The 15567-nt window shown below is 36.5% G+C and overlaps 1 protein-coding gene across 1 annotated transcript in view; it reads left to right on the top strand.

Annotated features, from left to right (window-relative positions):
• LOC118889001 (dystrophin) overlaps positions 1-15567 on the top strand; it is a 1535792-nt gene that overhangs the window by 1041087 nt on the left and 479138 nt on the right. The window contains exon 47 of the mRNA XM_036840547.1: positions 2480-2712. Within this exon, the coding sequence (XP_036696442.1) occupies positions 2480-2712 (233 nt within the window). The remainder of the gene's footprint in view (positions 1-2479; positions 2713-15567) is intronic.

Here is a 15567-nt window from a genome sequence, read left to right as displayed (position 1 = left end):
TCTCAACTCTCCTCTGAATCTGTTTCAGCTGTCTTTCTACTTGGTGATACTTTTTCCTCATTGGAGAATTTTGTGATTTATCATCCCAATATTAATTGTACTTTTTAGTCATCTTAAAACATTCTGTTTTTCGATCTCTGGTCCTAGCCTTTCTTTTCAATAGACTTTTCCCTCCGCGCCACCCCCACCCCAATGTGTTTTCCAGAAAACAGTTGAAGTCTGATGATTCTCTGCATTCTCGTCCTTCATTGTAGAGAAATGTAAGATGACGTGATCATTTCCACTTCATTAAGCACTTCTCTGTTGGTCACAAGCAAGTCTAGAGAAAAAAATCGCATTCCTGCTTTCTTTTGAGGGTGAATTTTTCAATAAGTCAAGTTAAAAAAAAAAAAAAAGCCTTGTCTGACACTTCCCAGAACCTTGAAATCCTCCCAAAATACTGTATGTTGCCTGAGTATCTGTTGTTATCTATTTTCAGAACAATTTGTCCATATTTCCTAGTCAGCTAGACATTCCACAGTTAGCTCCTACAGTGATATTTTAATTTAGCTCTCTTTTCATCCTCACCCATGCATTCTCTCCAGGGATTCAGCTCCTCTCTTGGAATCCCTTTTAAGATTGCTAGATCCTATTGGCTCCCATGCTTTCTCCTACTAGACTGTTGGATCACAGGATGCTATTTCTGCTTCAGATTATGTTTCATTCTTTCTAGAAAAAGCCTCAGAGTAGTGAGATAGATTCAGGAAACTATTTCTTCTCTGTCTCCTCAGTATCATTGTCCTGAAGTCATTACTTCTTGGCATTAGTTTTTTATTCCATCTGACACCTCACTTTTTTTCTTTCTACCTTGTTCAAGATTATTTCTTCCATCTGTAGGAACCTCTTGTTCTCCCCAAGAAGCTTGAGAGGCAAGAGACTTTCCTCCATTTCTTTCATCATCTTCTCTAACAAAAAGACAACCTTAAAAAGGCAGAAAGCAATATAACCATGAAAAGTAATTTATGGCCACCTCAGAATGGAATGCCAGTATGGCACACTTTCTTCATGTTTCTAGAACAGTTCTCTTGTCATCCATGCCTCTCAGGCTTCCCATTGAGATGTTGTGTTTTGCAGCTTTCCCTCAAAGCTTCCCTTCTGAACTATATAGGCCACTCTTTCTTTGCTACCAGTCTCCTGGATATATTAGGCTCCAGAGGCCATTGCCTATAAACTAGACCTGACATTTCTTGCCCTTCTTCACTCACCTTCGATAATCAAGCTGTTGGTATTTAGTAGCAATTCACACCAGCAAATTCAACCCCCTTCAGTACATATAGGGCCACACAAGACCTTTGACTGAGTTTTCCCCAAATATTTTACGGATTTTGACCCCTTATCTCTAACTTCTTACCATATTTGTTTATCACTGTGCTTCTTATTTATCAGATATTTATAAAAATAGTAATACCTAACAGTATTACCTACTAGTGTCCAGAACTACGCTAATATTTTTCCTGTTATTTTTCTGGTATTGTTCTATGTACATTTCTTGTATTAGTCATTGAATCTGTACAACTGCCCCTTTGACATTTATCCTGTCATTATCCCTCCTTGCTGAAGAGAAAACCTGAAATTTAGAGAAGTTTAGTCACTTAACCAAGGTCACAGAGTTCCTAAGACAGAGAAGGATTCTCTCCCAGGTGTTTTCACTCCAGAACTTCAGATCTTAACTATTACCATGTGCTACCTTACACTACAGTGTTCATCACTATTCATATTAATTTAGTATTTCTTAATAACCTTGAAACAGTGTTTCACTATCCAAGTGGAAAAACTTTCCTAGCTCTGATTTTCCAAAAATAATGTAGCTTGGGTTTTCTTCAGTGCTAGCCACTTTATTACCAGTCTGAAAGAAAAGGAAAAAATATATAAGCTGCTCCCAGTATAAAATACAGAGCAAAGACAAGAACATTTCATTGGCTTTGATTTCCCTAGAGTCCACCTCCAAACTAATTTACTTCCTATTCAAGGAAATCATAAGTTCTAAATAAGATCTTATCCAATCTTTACTTTTTTCTTCCCCTTGAATGAAAAAAATAAGTAAAACTTATTCACCTGGCAAAGCCTGAATACTTTATATTTTTCTTTACCAATTCCACAACCTGTATAATTGTTATTGAGAAGGACTTTTTAAATTAAATCAGTTGCTCAGCTGGGAGGATAATCAAAATCATTTTGAAAGATTGTTAAATGTATATTAATGAAAAGTTGGAAACTTTGAATTTTTCTATCGTGGTACTATATAAAGTATCCACATTAGGATACTTTATAATTTATTTATAAATTCTACTTATAATTTACAAATTATATTTATAATGTCATAAATAATACTTTGGCTCAAATTGTTACCCTTAAATTAGTTTTATTATGATTGAAATCGGCTTCTTGTGTTTCTAATTTTTCTTTTTTTCTTTTTTCCTTTTTGAAAAAAAAAATTTAGCTCCTAGTCAGACTGTTACTCTGGTGACACAACCTGTGGTTACCAAGGAAACTGCCATCTCCAAACTAGAAATGCCATCTTCCTTGCTGTTGGAGGTACCTGCTCTGGCAGATTTCAACCGGGTTTGGACAGAACTTACCGACTGGCTGTCTCTGCTTGATCGTGTTATAAAATCACAGAGGGTGATGGTGGGTGATCTTGAAGACATCAACGAGATGATCATCAAGCAGAAGGTATGGGGGAAAAAAGAGAAAAGCTGGCAGAGGTTTATCTTTAAAGTGAAGATTTTCCACAAGTCATTTCCCACCAGTTTTTAGGTAGCTCTTCTCTGTTAGCCAACACACTACTCTCTCTACTCTGTTCAGTCTAAGTATGATCAAGGAAACAAATTAATGCAGTTGTCTAAAACAACCATAAATTACAAAGGAAAAATACAAGTAAAAAAGCTTAGCCCTTAAAGTATAGTTGGCTTAATTAAATTCACTAAACAACTGGTATTTTTAAAACCTATTTTATGTCAAATAAATAGCTCATTTGAGCTGTTTACATTTGAACTGTTTGTTTTGGTACTCTGCAGCCATAATATATTACAGAATCAAATATAATAATCTGGGAATTGGTTATTCACTCTTCTGAGTTGTCCGTGCCAATTCTCCTCCTCCAATGATAAGGATAATTGAAAATAAGCTACAAATAAAAAAAGAGAAAAGTAACAAAACATAATATATTTTTAAATACCTTAGATCTTAATATTCGTATTTATTTAATGCCATACTCAAATAAACATGTTTTTAATACAACGATTGCATTTCCCAGCCTCATTAGAATCCATTCTGCAAAATTATGACATCAGTGAGAGACATCAGAATACATTGACATAAATATGGTTTACTTAGCTAAAACAAATATACTATATATCTTTTATATTTCTGAATGAATAAGAAAAGTAGATTTGAAAGGTTTATATGCTATAGTTTTTTCACTTGTAAATGATGTTCAAGTCTTTTCTAAAGAAGTAATAAATTGTACTGAAGTTGTTTAGCTGTTATAGAACTACTTTTTGTAAAAACAGGGACTAGGGCAGACAGATTTCTTTTTAAAATGAACTTCAGCAATTCAGTAAGAATGAAAATAATTTAATAGTAAACAACCTGCATTTAAAGTGTCTTAATCTTAGACTCAGAGGACCTGAATTCAGTGGTAATTTTTTCTCATTTGCAAATGGCATGATTGTAGTCAAATCATGCTCTGGATCTTGGTTTCCTCTTCTGGGTACAAGGCACAAAGGATTCACATACACCATATAGTGTTGGATATGTGTGAATATAAAGATATGTAAATATTATATAAATATATATGTATAGTTTGTTTTACTACTGCTTTATAACAAGTATTAGTAGCCAAATTTTTCCAAAAATGCAACTGAAGCTCATAGATGTCACACTCCTAATAAGTAGCAGAGCAAAGATTCAAATCCAAGTCTGTTTGGTGCCTAAGCCAGTGTTCTTACTATGTATACTGCCTGCCAGTATTAACTGTAAATGTGGCTACCATTTGGTGATATATGTGTATTTGAATATATAGTGTATGTCAGACACAAAGCTAAGCATTTTACAATTGCAGTGTGCTGATACATAAAGAAACAAGAGGTACATTCTTTCACAATATCATATTGAGCTATTCCAGTACTTCCGGGACTATTCCTAACCAGAGGAGACAGTATGTTATAATGTTTAAAGCATGGGCTTTGAAATTAGATTCTATGGGTTTAAAGTTTGGCTCCTCTACTATAGCTGTGTGACCTTGGGTAAGTTATTCAACCTCCCTGAACCTGAGGTCATCTATCTATACAATGTGGATAATGATACTATCTTCCTTATAGGTGGTCATGAGGATTAAATTAGGTAGTACATGAAAATGCTTCCCATCTTGCCTTGATTACTGCAAGTATTCAACTAATGTTAGTAATTAATATTAGGTTCTAAGCAAACTATGTAAGTCTGCCTATTCATGGTATTTGTGTTGTGCAAACTGTATGTCATATAATAATATTACATGAAAATAAGAGCTCATTTCCACACCTGGACCCCATTCTGCTAATGACATTATGGCCTCCTGTAAAAGCCACTAGATACTAGAGTGGGAAAGATAATCCACACTCCTTTGTAAAACGTTTGATGCCTCTTCAAAGTGATAGTCTTTAACTACAGGTCCAAAAGTAATTCAGAGGAGAAGTTCAAGTGCCATGTCTAGGGTCACAGAAAGCCAGTACAGTTGTCAGTCCCACAGGGGATTGGTTCTGGAATCCACCATGGATAACAAAATCTGCAGATGCTCAAGTCCCATAGTTGGCCCTCCATATCTGTGGATTCTGCATCTGTGGATTCTCCATCTGCAGATACGGGGGGCCGACTGTATTTTTATTGAAAAAAAATCCCCATGTAATTGGACTTGCATAGTTCAAACCTGTGTTATTCAAGGGTCAACTGTATTATAAATGTTCACACACACACACACACACACACACACATACACATATACACCTGTAATCTCTCTTCTCTTGCTAAATAGTGGGGATGATTTTCCTGCTTCTTCCCCTTATATTAAAAAAAATTATAAAGATATTGTCAATTCCTGCCTTGTATAGCTACAGTCACTAACTGGTCAGTAAAATGACCCTAAATAAACATTAAACAAATGTGTGTGTGTGGAGGGGTATAAAAAAGAGAGGTGAGTTTGGGGAAGTATTGATTGTAATATCAGGAAAGAAATATTTCCTCTATATAGAGTTTTAAAGCAATTCTAATTTTACTGTTTGAGGTGTGAGAAATGATGCAGTGTTCCACATGTGCTTTATAAACTGTAAAACACTATCAATGTCTATTTCCTCATATATTCTTTTAGTAAATTTTTATTGAGCGACTACTAAGTGCCTGGGAAATACAGAGTTAGATAAGATAGGAATGCACAGATTAAAGAAGATGATGGGAATAAAAAGCAATAATAGCACTGTGATAGAAATAAATTTCAGGATAATACCTAGCACATACTTAGCATTAATGATGCTAGTCACTGACCTAAATAATTTGTGTGTATCATTTCATGCTTACAACAACACTGTGAGATTTTTACTAAAGCACAGTCAGTGCTTGTGTAAGTAATGTTGTAAGTAACTTGCTCAATGTCAGGTAGTAAAAAGATAGCAATGAGATTTGAACCTAAGCAGTCTGGTTCCAGAATCCCCACCCTTAGACACTGTAGTTTTCCACTTCCCTGGGAATCCTTGGGCGATGGTCTAGGGACTTACTTCATGGAGAGGACATCTAACTAAGCCAAGGAGGAGAAGAGATGTCAGGAAAAGCTTCTTGAAGAAGACAAAACCTAAGCCAAGCATTAAAGAACAACTTGAAATTAACCAGGTAGATAAAATGACAAAGGCGATCCTGGCAGAAGGAACTGTGCTTTTCACTGAAGTAAACAGTGCAGTATGTGATAGAAATTGTGATTCCATCTGGCTGAAACTAAGGGGATGAGGAAGAAATTTATGAGGTTGCATAGAGAAGGGTAGGACTAAAAAATGGGGACCCTTCCTTGCCAGACTAAGGAGGATTTTAAAAAAATTATAATTGACATACAATATTATAATAGTTTCAGGTGTATAACCTAGTGATTTGATATTTTTATCTGTTACAAATTTGTATGATTTAATGCGTTAATACGTTATAAAATAAGCCACCATGCAGACCTATTACAATACAGACTAAGGAGTTTTGATTATGGCCTGCAGGTGGTAACAACCTTGAAAGGATTTTAAACAGAGAAGTAAAATCATCAAATGTAGTGTAGTTGCACGTTAGGTAGGTTTCTCTCCATGCAAGCAACAGAAAGCACCCTCTGATTAAATCAAGCAGAAAGTAAACACTGTAATTAGCTTGAAGGCAATGGAAAAAGACCTAGAAAAAGAAAACGGACCTGAGTATGCCTGGGCATTTAGTTAGCAGGTACTACTTGAGTCTCTTTGTGATCCTCTTTTGCTTTATACTGTGTAACTGTTCAAAATTTAAAGTCCTGGGAGGAGTCCAGTTGACCATGCTTGGGTCACACCCCCATCTCTTAGCTAGAGGAGAGCAGAGAACGTTGATTTAAAACCCTTTCCTTCCAAAGCTCCTTACACTGGGGGAGAGATCATTTCCTCCCCACTCCTCCCAATGTAAGCAATATGTTTATCTATTTTAACTTTGCAATATGGAGACCTGAAGTAAAACTATTTATGCCCCAGTACTCTAAATATAAGTTTGTTTGACACCTGCACATACAGTAGTTGGTTCTCAAAAAAATGTAGATTGCGAGGGAGCTTCAAGATGGCGGAATAGTAAGACGTAGAGATCACCTTCCTCCCCACAAATACATCAGAAATACATCTACATGTGGAAAAACTCCTAAAGAACACCTGCAGAAGGCTGGCAGAAGACCTCAGACCTCCTAAAAGGCAAGGAACTCCCCTCGTACCTGCGTAGGGCAAAAGAAAAAAGAAAAAACAGAGACAAAAGAATAAGGATGGGACCTGCACCTGGGGGAGGGAGCTGTGAAGGAGGAAAGGTTTCCACACACTAGGAAGCCCCTTCGTGGGCGGAGACTGCAGGTGGCGGAGGGGGGAAGCTTCGGAGCCACGGAGGAGAGCACAACAACAGGGGTGCGGAGGGCAAAGCTCAGAGTTCCCACACAGAGGGTCGGTGCCGACCAGCACTCACCAGCCCGAGAGGCTTGTCTGCTCACCCGCCGGGGTGGGTGGGGGGTGGGAGCTGAGGCTCGGGCTTCGGAGGTCGGATCCCAGGGAGAGGACTGGGGTTGGCTGTGTGAACACAGGCTGAAGGGGGCTAATGCACCACGGCTAGCCGGGAGGGAGTCCGGGAAAAAGTCTGCACCTGCCTAAGAGGCAAGAGACCATTGTTTTGGGGTGTGCGAGGAGAGGGGATTCAGAGCACCACCTAAACGAGCTCCAGAGAATAAAATACAAGGGAATCCCCATAAGGTTAACAGCTGATCTTTCAGCAGAAAGTCTCCAAGCCAGAAGGGAGTGGCAGGACATATTTAAAGTGATGAAGGAGAAAAAACTACAACCAAGATTACTCTACCCAGCAAGGATCTCATTCAGATTTGACGGAGAAATTAAAAGCTTTACAGACAAGCAAAAGCTAAGAGAATTCAGCACCACCAAACCAGCTTTACAACAAATGCTAAAGGAACTTCTCTAGGCAGGAAACACAAGACAAGGAAAAGACCTACAACAACAAACACAAAAGAAAGAAAATGGTAATAGGAACATACACATTGATAATTACCTTAAATGTAAATTGATTAAATGCTCCCACCAAAAGACATAGATTGGCTGAATCGATACAAAATCAAGACCCATATATATGCTGTCTACAAGAGACCCACCTCAGACCTACGGACACATACAGACTGAAAGTGAGGGTATGGAAAAAGATATTCCATGCAAATGGAAATCAAAAGAAAGCTGAAGTAGCAAGTCTCATATCAGACAAAATAGACTTTAAAACAAAGACTATTACAAGAGAAAAAGAAGGACACTACATAATGATCAAGATATCAATCCAAGAAGAAGATATAACAATTGTAAATATTTATGCACCCAACATAGGAGCACCTCAATACATAAGGCAAATACTAACAGTCATAAAAGGGGAAATCGACAGTAACACAATCATAGTAGGGGACTTTAACACCCCACTTTCACCAGTGGACAGATCATCCAAAATGAAAATAAGTAAGGAAACACAAGCTTTAAATGATACATTAAACAAGATGGACTTAATTGATATTTATAAGACGTTCCATCCAAAAACAACAGAATACACATTCTTCTCAAGTGCTCATGGAACATTCTCCAAGATAGATCATATCTTGGGTCACAAATCAAGCCTTGGTAAATTTAAGAAAATTGAAATCGTATCAAGTATCTTTTCCGAACACAATGCTATGAGACTAGATATCAATTACAGGAAAAAATCTGTAAAAAATACAAACACATGGAGGCTACACAATACACTACTTAATAACCAAGAAATCACTGAAGAAATCAAAAAGGAAATCAAAAAATAACTAGAAACAAATGATAATGAAAAGACGATGACCCGAAACCTATGGGATGCAGCAAAAGCAGCTCTAAGAGGGAAGTTTATAGCAATACAATCCTACCTTAAGAAACAAGAAACATCTCAGGTAAACAACCTAACCTTACACCTAAAGCAATTAGGGAAAGAAGAACAAAACAACGCCAACATTAGCAGAAGGAAAGAAATCATAAAGATCAGGTTAGAAATAAATGAAAAAGAAATTAAGGAAATGATAGCAAAGATCAATAAAACTAAAAACTGGTTCTTTGAGAAGATAAACAAAATTGATAAACCATTAGCCAGACTCATCACGAAAAAAAGGGAGAAGACACAAATCAATAGAATTAGAAATGAAAAAGGAGAAGTAACAACTGACACTGCAGAAATACAAAGGATCATGAGAGATTACTACAAGCAACTATATGCCAATAAAATGGACAACCCACAAGAAATGGACAAGTTCTTAGAAATGCCCAACCTTCCGAGACTGAACCAGGAAGAAATAGAAAATATGAACAGACCAATCACAAGCAGTGAAATTGAAACTGAGATTAAAAATCTTCCAACAAACAAAAGCCCAGGACCAGATGGCTTCACAGGCGAATTCTATCAAACATTTAGAGAAGAGCTAACACCTATCCTTCTCAAACTCTTCCAAAATATAGCAGAAGGAGGAACACTCCCTAATTCATTCTATGAGGCCAACATCACCCTGATACCAAAACCAGACAAAGATGTCACAAAGAAAGAAAACTACAGGCCAATATCACTGATGAACATAGATGCAAAAGCCCTCAACAAAATACTAGCAAACGGAATCCAACAGCACATTAAAAGGATCATACACCATGATCAAGTGGGGTTTATCCCAGGAATGCAAGGATTCTTCAATATACACAAATCAATCAACGTGATACACCATATTAACAAATTGAAGGAGAAAAACCATATGATCATCTCAATAGATGCAGAAAAAGCTTTTGACAAAATTCAACACCCATTTATGTTAAAAACCCTCCAGAAAGTAGGCATAGAGGGAACTTTCCTCAACATAATAAAGGCCATATATGACAAACCCACGGCCAACATCATCCTCAATGGTGAAAAACTGAAACCATTTCCACTAAGATCAGGAACAAGACAAGGTTGCCCACTCTCACCACTATTATTCAACATAGTTTTGGAAGTTTTAGACACAGCAATCAGAGAAGAAAAAGAAATAAAAGGAATCCAAATTGGAAAAGAAGTAAAGCTGTCACTGTTTGCAGATGACATGATACTATACATAGAGAATCCTAAAGATGCTACCAGAAAACTACTAGAGCTATTCAATGAATTTGGTAAAGTAGCTGGATACAAAATTAATGCACAGAAATCTCTTGCATTCCTATACACTAATGATGAAAAATCTGAAAGTGAAATTAAGAAAACACTCCCATTTACCATTGCAACAAAAAGAATAAATTATCTAGGAATAAACCTACCTATGGAGACAAAAGACCTGTATGCAGAAAATTATAAGACACTGATGAAAGAAATTAAAGATGATACAAAAGATGGAGAGAGATACCATGTTCTTGGATTGGAAGACTCAACATTGTGAAAATGACTCTACTACCCAAAGCAATCTACAGGTTCAGTGCAATCCCTATCAAATTACCAATGACATTTTTCACAGAACTAGAACAAAAAATTGCACAGGGCTTCCCTGGTGGCGCAGTGGTTGGGAGTCTGCCTGCTAGTGCAGGGGACACGGGTTCGCGCCCTGGTCTGGGAGGATCCCGCATGCCGCGGAGCAACTGGGCCCGTGAGCCACAACTACTGAGCCTGCGCGTCTGGAGCCTGTGCTCCGCAACAAGAGAGGCCACGGTAGTGGGGGGCCCACGCACCGCGATGAGGAGTGGCCCCCGCTTGCCGCAGCTAGAGAAAGCCCTAGCACAGAAACGAAGACCCAACATAGCAATCATCAATCAATAAATAAATCTTTAAAAAAAAAATTGCACAATTTGTATGGAAACACAAAAGACCCCGAATAGCCAAAGCAATCTTGAGAAAGAAAAACGAAGCTGGAGGAATCAGGCTCTCTGACTTCAGACCATACTACAAAGCTACAGTAATCAAGACAGTATGGTACTGGCATAAAAACAGAAATATAGATCAATGGAACAGGATAGATAGCCCAGAGATAAACCCACGCACATATGGTCACCTTATCTTTGATAAAGGAGGCAAGAATATACAGTGGAGAAAAGACAGCCTCTTCAATAAGTGGTGCTGGGAAAACTGGACAGCTACATGTAAAAGAATGAAATTAGAACACTCCTTAACACCATACACCAAAATAAACTCAGAATGCATTAAAGACCTAAATGTAAGGCCAGACACTATCAAACTCTTAGAGGAAAACATAGGCAGAACACTCTATGACATAAATCACAGCAAGATCCTTTTTCACCCACCTCATAGAGAAATGGAAATAAAAACAAAAGTAAACAAATGGGACCTAATGAAACTTGAAAGCTTTTGCACAGCAAAGGAAACCATAAACAAGACGAGAAGACAACCCTCAGAATGGGAGAAAATATTTGCAAATGAAGCAACTGACAGTGGATTAATCTCCAAAATTTACAAGCAGCTCATGCAGCTCAATATCAAAAAAAACAAACTCAATCCAGAAATGGGCAGAAGACCTAAATAGACATTTCTCCAAAGAAGATATACAGATTCCCAACAAACACATGAAAGAATGCTCAACATCATTAATCATTAGAGAAATGCAAATCAGAACTACAATGAGATATCATCTCACACTTGTCAGAATGGCCATCATCAAAAAATGTACAAACAATAAATGCTGGAGAGGGTGTGGAGAAAAGGGAACCCTCTTGCACTGTTGGTGGGCATGTAAATTGATACAGCCACTATGGAGAACGGTATGGAGGTTCCTTAAAAAACTACAAATAGAACTACCATATGACCCAGCAATCCCACTACTGGGCATATACCCTGAGAAAACCAGAATTCAGAAAGAGTCATGTATGACAATGTTCATTGCATCTCTATTTACAATAGCCAGGACACAGAAGCAACCGAAGTGTCCATCAACAGATGAATGGATAAAGAAGATGTGGCACATTTATACAATGGAATATTACTTAGCCATAAAAAGAAACGAAATTGAGTTGTTTTGTAGTGAGGTGGATGGACCTAGAGTCTGTCATACAGAGTGAAGTAAGTCAGAAAGAGAAAAACCAATACCATATGGTAACACATATATATGGAATCTAAAAAAAAAAAAAAATGGTCATGAAGTACCTAGGGGCAAGACGGGAATAAAGACACAGACCTACTAGAGAATGGGCTTGAGGATACGGGGAGGGGGAAGGGTAAGCTGGGACAAAGTGAGAGAGTGGCATGGATATATATACACTACCAAACGTAAAATACATAGGTAGTGGGAAGCTGCCGCATAGCACAGGGAGATCAGCTCGGTGCTTTGTGACCACCTAGAGGGGTGGGATAGAGAGGGTGGGAGGGAGGGAGACGCAAGAGGGAAGAGATATGGGAACATATGTATATGTATAACTGATTCACTTTGTTATAAAGCAAAAACTAACACACCATTGTAAAGCAATTATACTCCAATAAAGATGTTTACAAATAAATAAATAAAATGATATCATGGAGATAAGTAATAAAAAAAAAAGAATGCATTTATAGTACAACAAAATGTTATTCTTCGTTAATAATTATTTTTCACATTTCATAATATTGTTCTAATCAATTTTGCTCCAAATATTGCAATAATGACTCAATCTTGACTATATTGTTAAATATTTAGAGCTTTATATTTACACATATTTCACAATAAAAAATTATAATATAAAAAATGTAGATTGCTTTATGGATAATGTGAATGAAATGTGATAAAGAAGCTTCATTTTTAACAGAGATTAGGGCTGGGGGATTTTAATTGTCACTGTGGAGCCTCAGAAATTAGAGATGATGTAATAAAACATCTTATGACTCTGGGAAAACTTAGTTTCGAATTTATTAACTTCAGATCAAACTTTAGACATGCAGTGATTAAAATATAGTCCCCAGAAAGGGAATAAGGACATGGCATTTGAATAAGTTAGCTTTTCATAGTTCTAGACCTTGAATTGAAAAATCACACATTTGATACTAAGTTTCTGTTCTCCTTTAGCATAAGTTGTTTAATTAAATTCTTACTTTAGAAAACAGGGGGCTGCTACCATTTAGAAATGAAAATAATTTTTACTAAGTGAATTACATTAAGCAAAAAATGGAAGTTAAAATTACAGCTATAATTTTTAAAAGATTGTTAAATGTAGCCATTTAAAAAATTAAGCAGCTCGACTGCTTAATTTTAGAGTAAAAATTATACCACTGTATTGTAGAGGAATAGAGATGTGTGTGAAATATGCAAATTAAGCCTTTAAAAGTAAAACATACATGAAGCTCTAAGTTTATTTTCTAAAATTGTGAATTAATAGCAGAGGATGACTTGTAATTTATAGTTTAGTGTCAGAGAAATCTGATAAAAAAATGCTTTTCCTATTTCATCACATGTTTAAGTAAAATAGCTGTGAAATAAAATTGTGACAGTTATCCACAGTTTTCTTTTACTGACATAATCTATCCAATGAATGAAAAAATATGTCTAGAGTTTTTCTCTGAAAGTTATGATTAAATATGACCCTTAGGGAAAGGAAAGAAGGAGAGACAGAGGAAGGGGAAGAGGGAACGAAAGGAAGAGGAGGGAAGGAAGGAGGGACGAATAGGAAAAGAAGAGAGGGAGGGAAGAATAGGGAAAATGGAAGGAGGGATGGAAGGTGAGGAGAGAGAGAGTTTGGGGATAGAGAGTTGTGGCTGGCAGATCTGGGGACAGGTTGTGGCAATGGATAACTGTAATGTTATCAATAGGTAGGATTTAGGTGGCCATTTGATATTGTTATTTTTTCTACTACTGGTCTCTGATTGCCTGTGCTAAACAAATTATAGTTTTTTTTCAAGTCATCTTGGCCAGGTGTTCAGGGTAATTCACCACTAAATCTGAACCACAGGCACTTGTATTGAATAAAGAATCGGCAAAGAGTTTTAGCTCTTAATAAGACCTCTCCAGATTAGGGTTGAGACAAATTGGCCAATCTGGACAAGATGATAATAGCATTGTTCAAGATTCATTTTTAGCTGCACATTATACTGCTACCTGGGAGATTTCATTATCCAAAGATTGAACAAGCAGTCTTAGTGAGTACAGTATGTATTTAAATGGGAAATAATTACTTGGATGTGCTTAATTTTTTTATTGTTAAGGTCAAAGTCTTTAATAAAAATTCTTTGATTATTTTTTAAACTCTGGCTATATCTACACAGAGAGCAATTGAATGGCTCCAGAATCATTCTGATTATAACTTTTGCTGAATAAATTCAGCCACAATCTGATGACAAAAGAATTTGTCTAGCATGGACTTAGAAGGATTAGTGGAACAATGTGGGGGGAAAATGGCACTGACTGTTTAAACTAAAAACAAAACAATGTTTCTTGGTATTATTCTGTTGCCATGAGCATAGCAGAAAAGTGGGTATTACAAATAGTTTTTCCCTCATTCAATCAATGAGAAAGGTTACAGACAATATAGTAACATGGTCTAAGGTCACTTAGTGAATGTAGATGCCCTAACGTAAATACAGACCTCGTGGGGAATAGATGTTTCTTCTTTTTCTTTTCCTGTGAGCCCCACCACGCCCCTTCTTAAACATCTCCTCATTTCTCCACCAAAGTTATAATAGAACAAACTAAAACTAAACAGTTTATTTCCATTGGTATCCAACGGATTTCACAAGTTAGATGACAGTCATCTTAGTGTGAAGAGATTGATGATTCTGTTTTTCTCTTTTCTCAAACAACCATTCAGCCCTGATCATTTCATCTGTTCATTTCTGCACAACCTTGTTTAAGAAGCACCGTACCAGAGTCTGCTGTCTTTCCATATATGGAAGGTGTATGTTGCATTCTACAAAGAATAATGTTGTACTATGTTTGGCTGAAGATATTTGCAAATCTGTACTGCAGTTATCTTCTGACAAATGTACATGTCCCCTGTAGAAGGCTCATAACTCTGGATCACTGTTCTACATGCGTGCAATTTTCTTTCCTTACCTTATGAGAGCCAAATTCACTGTTATCTTCACTGAAGATTGTTAAAATATGTCAGTGTCAGTAATATGATTTATACTCTCATAGATCATGGCAAAATTAACTCCCATAAATACAAAGCTCATAGTGTTGCAAACACAAACAGTTCCCATTTTCAAAATATTATAATAACCTTTTTACAGAAAATGGTATCATACACATTTTTTGCTTAAAGATAAACATAAGCTTTACCAAACCACATATCCCAATGTCTGTGAATGGAAATGCATATCTTACTACATTTCAGTTCAATTCACTGTAAAATTTTGTCAAAACCTTATCAAGTAAAACTGAACCATAATATTTACATGAATTCTGATAAAAACCAGTATATTGTGTTTTCAATGAAATACCAGTGGGATTCTGATAAGGAAGTTTATGTTTGTTATTGTTTTTAAATAGTGAATTATATTTATAAATGTCCTTGCTTGGGTTTAGATAGAGATTCCTTTATATGAAATGGCTTTTATTTTTTTCATAAAAATACCTAAAATCTGGGATCTTCCTTCTTCTATAAGAAAGCAGTATAATTCAGTATCTTTTAATCTTTTTTGAAAGCTGCATAATGTTATTATACCCTAAATATTATTACCTGCTTTGGGAGCTTTTATCATTTGGGGTCCTTGATGTCTATAATTGAAGTTACAGTGTGTTATAAAGTAGGTTCTTATTACCCTGAATGTTAGGGTAATGTTAGATAATGTTAATGTCAGGTGCATGGTTCT

This window comes from Balaenoptera musculus, chromosome X (assembly GCF_009873245.2).
Source record: "Balaenoptera musculus isolate JJ_BM4_2016_0621 chromosome X, mBalMus1.pri.v3, whole genome shotgun sequence".
NCBI lineage: Eukaryota > Metazoa > Chordata > Mammalia > Artiodactyla > Balaenopteridae > Balaenoptera > Balaenoptera musculus.
This window is presented reverse-complemented; position numbering and strand designations above follow the sequence as displayed.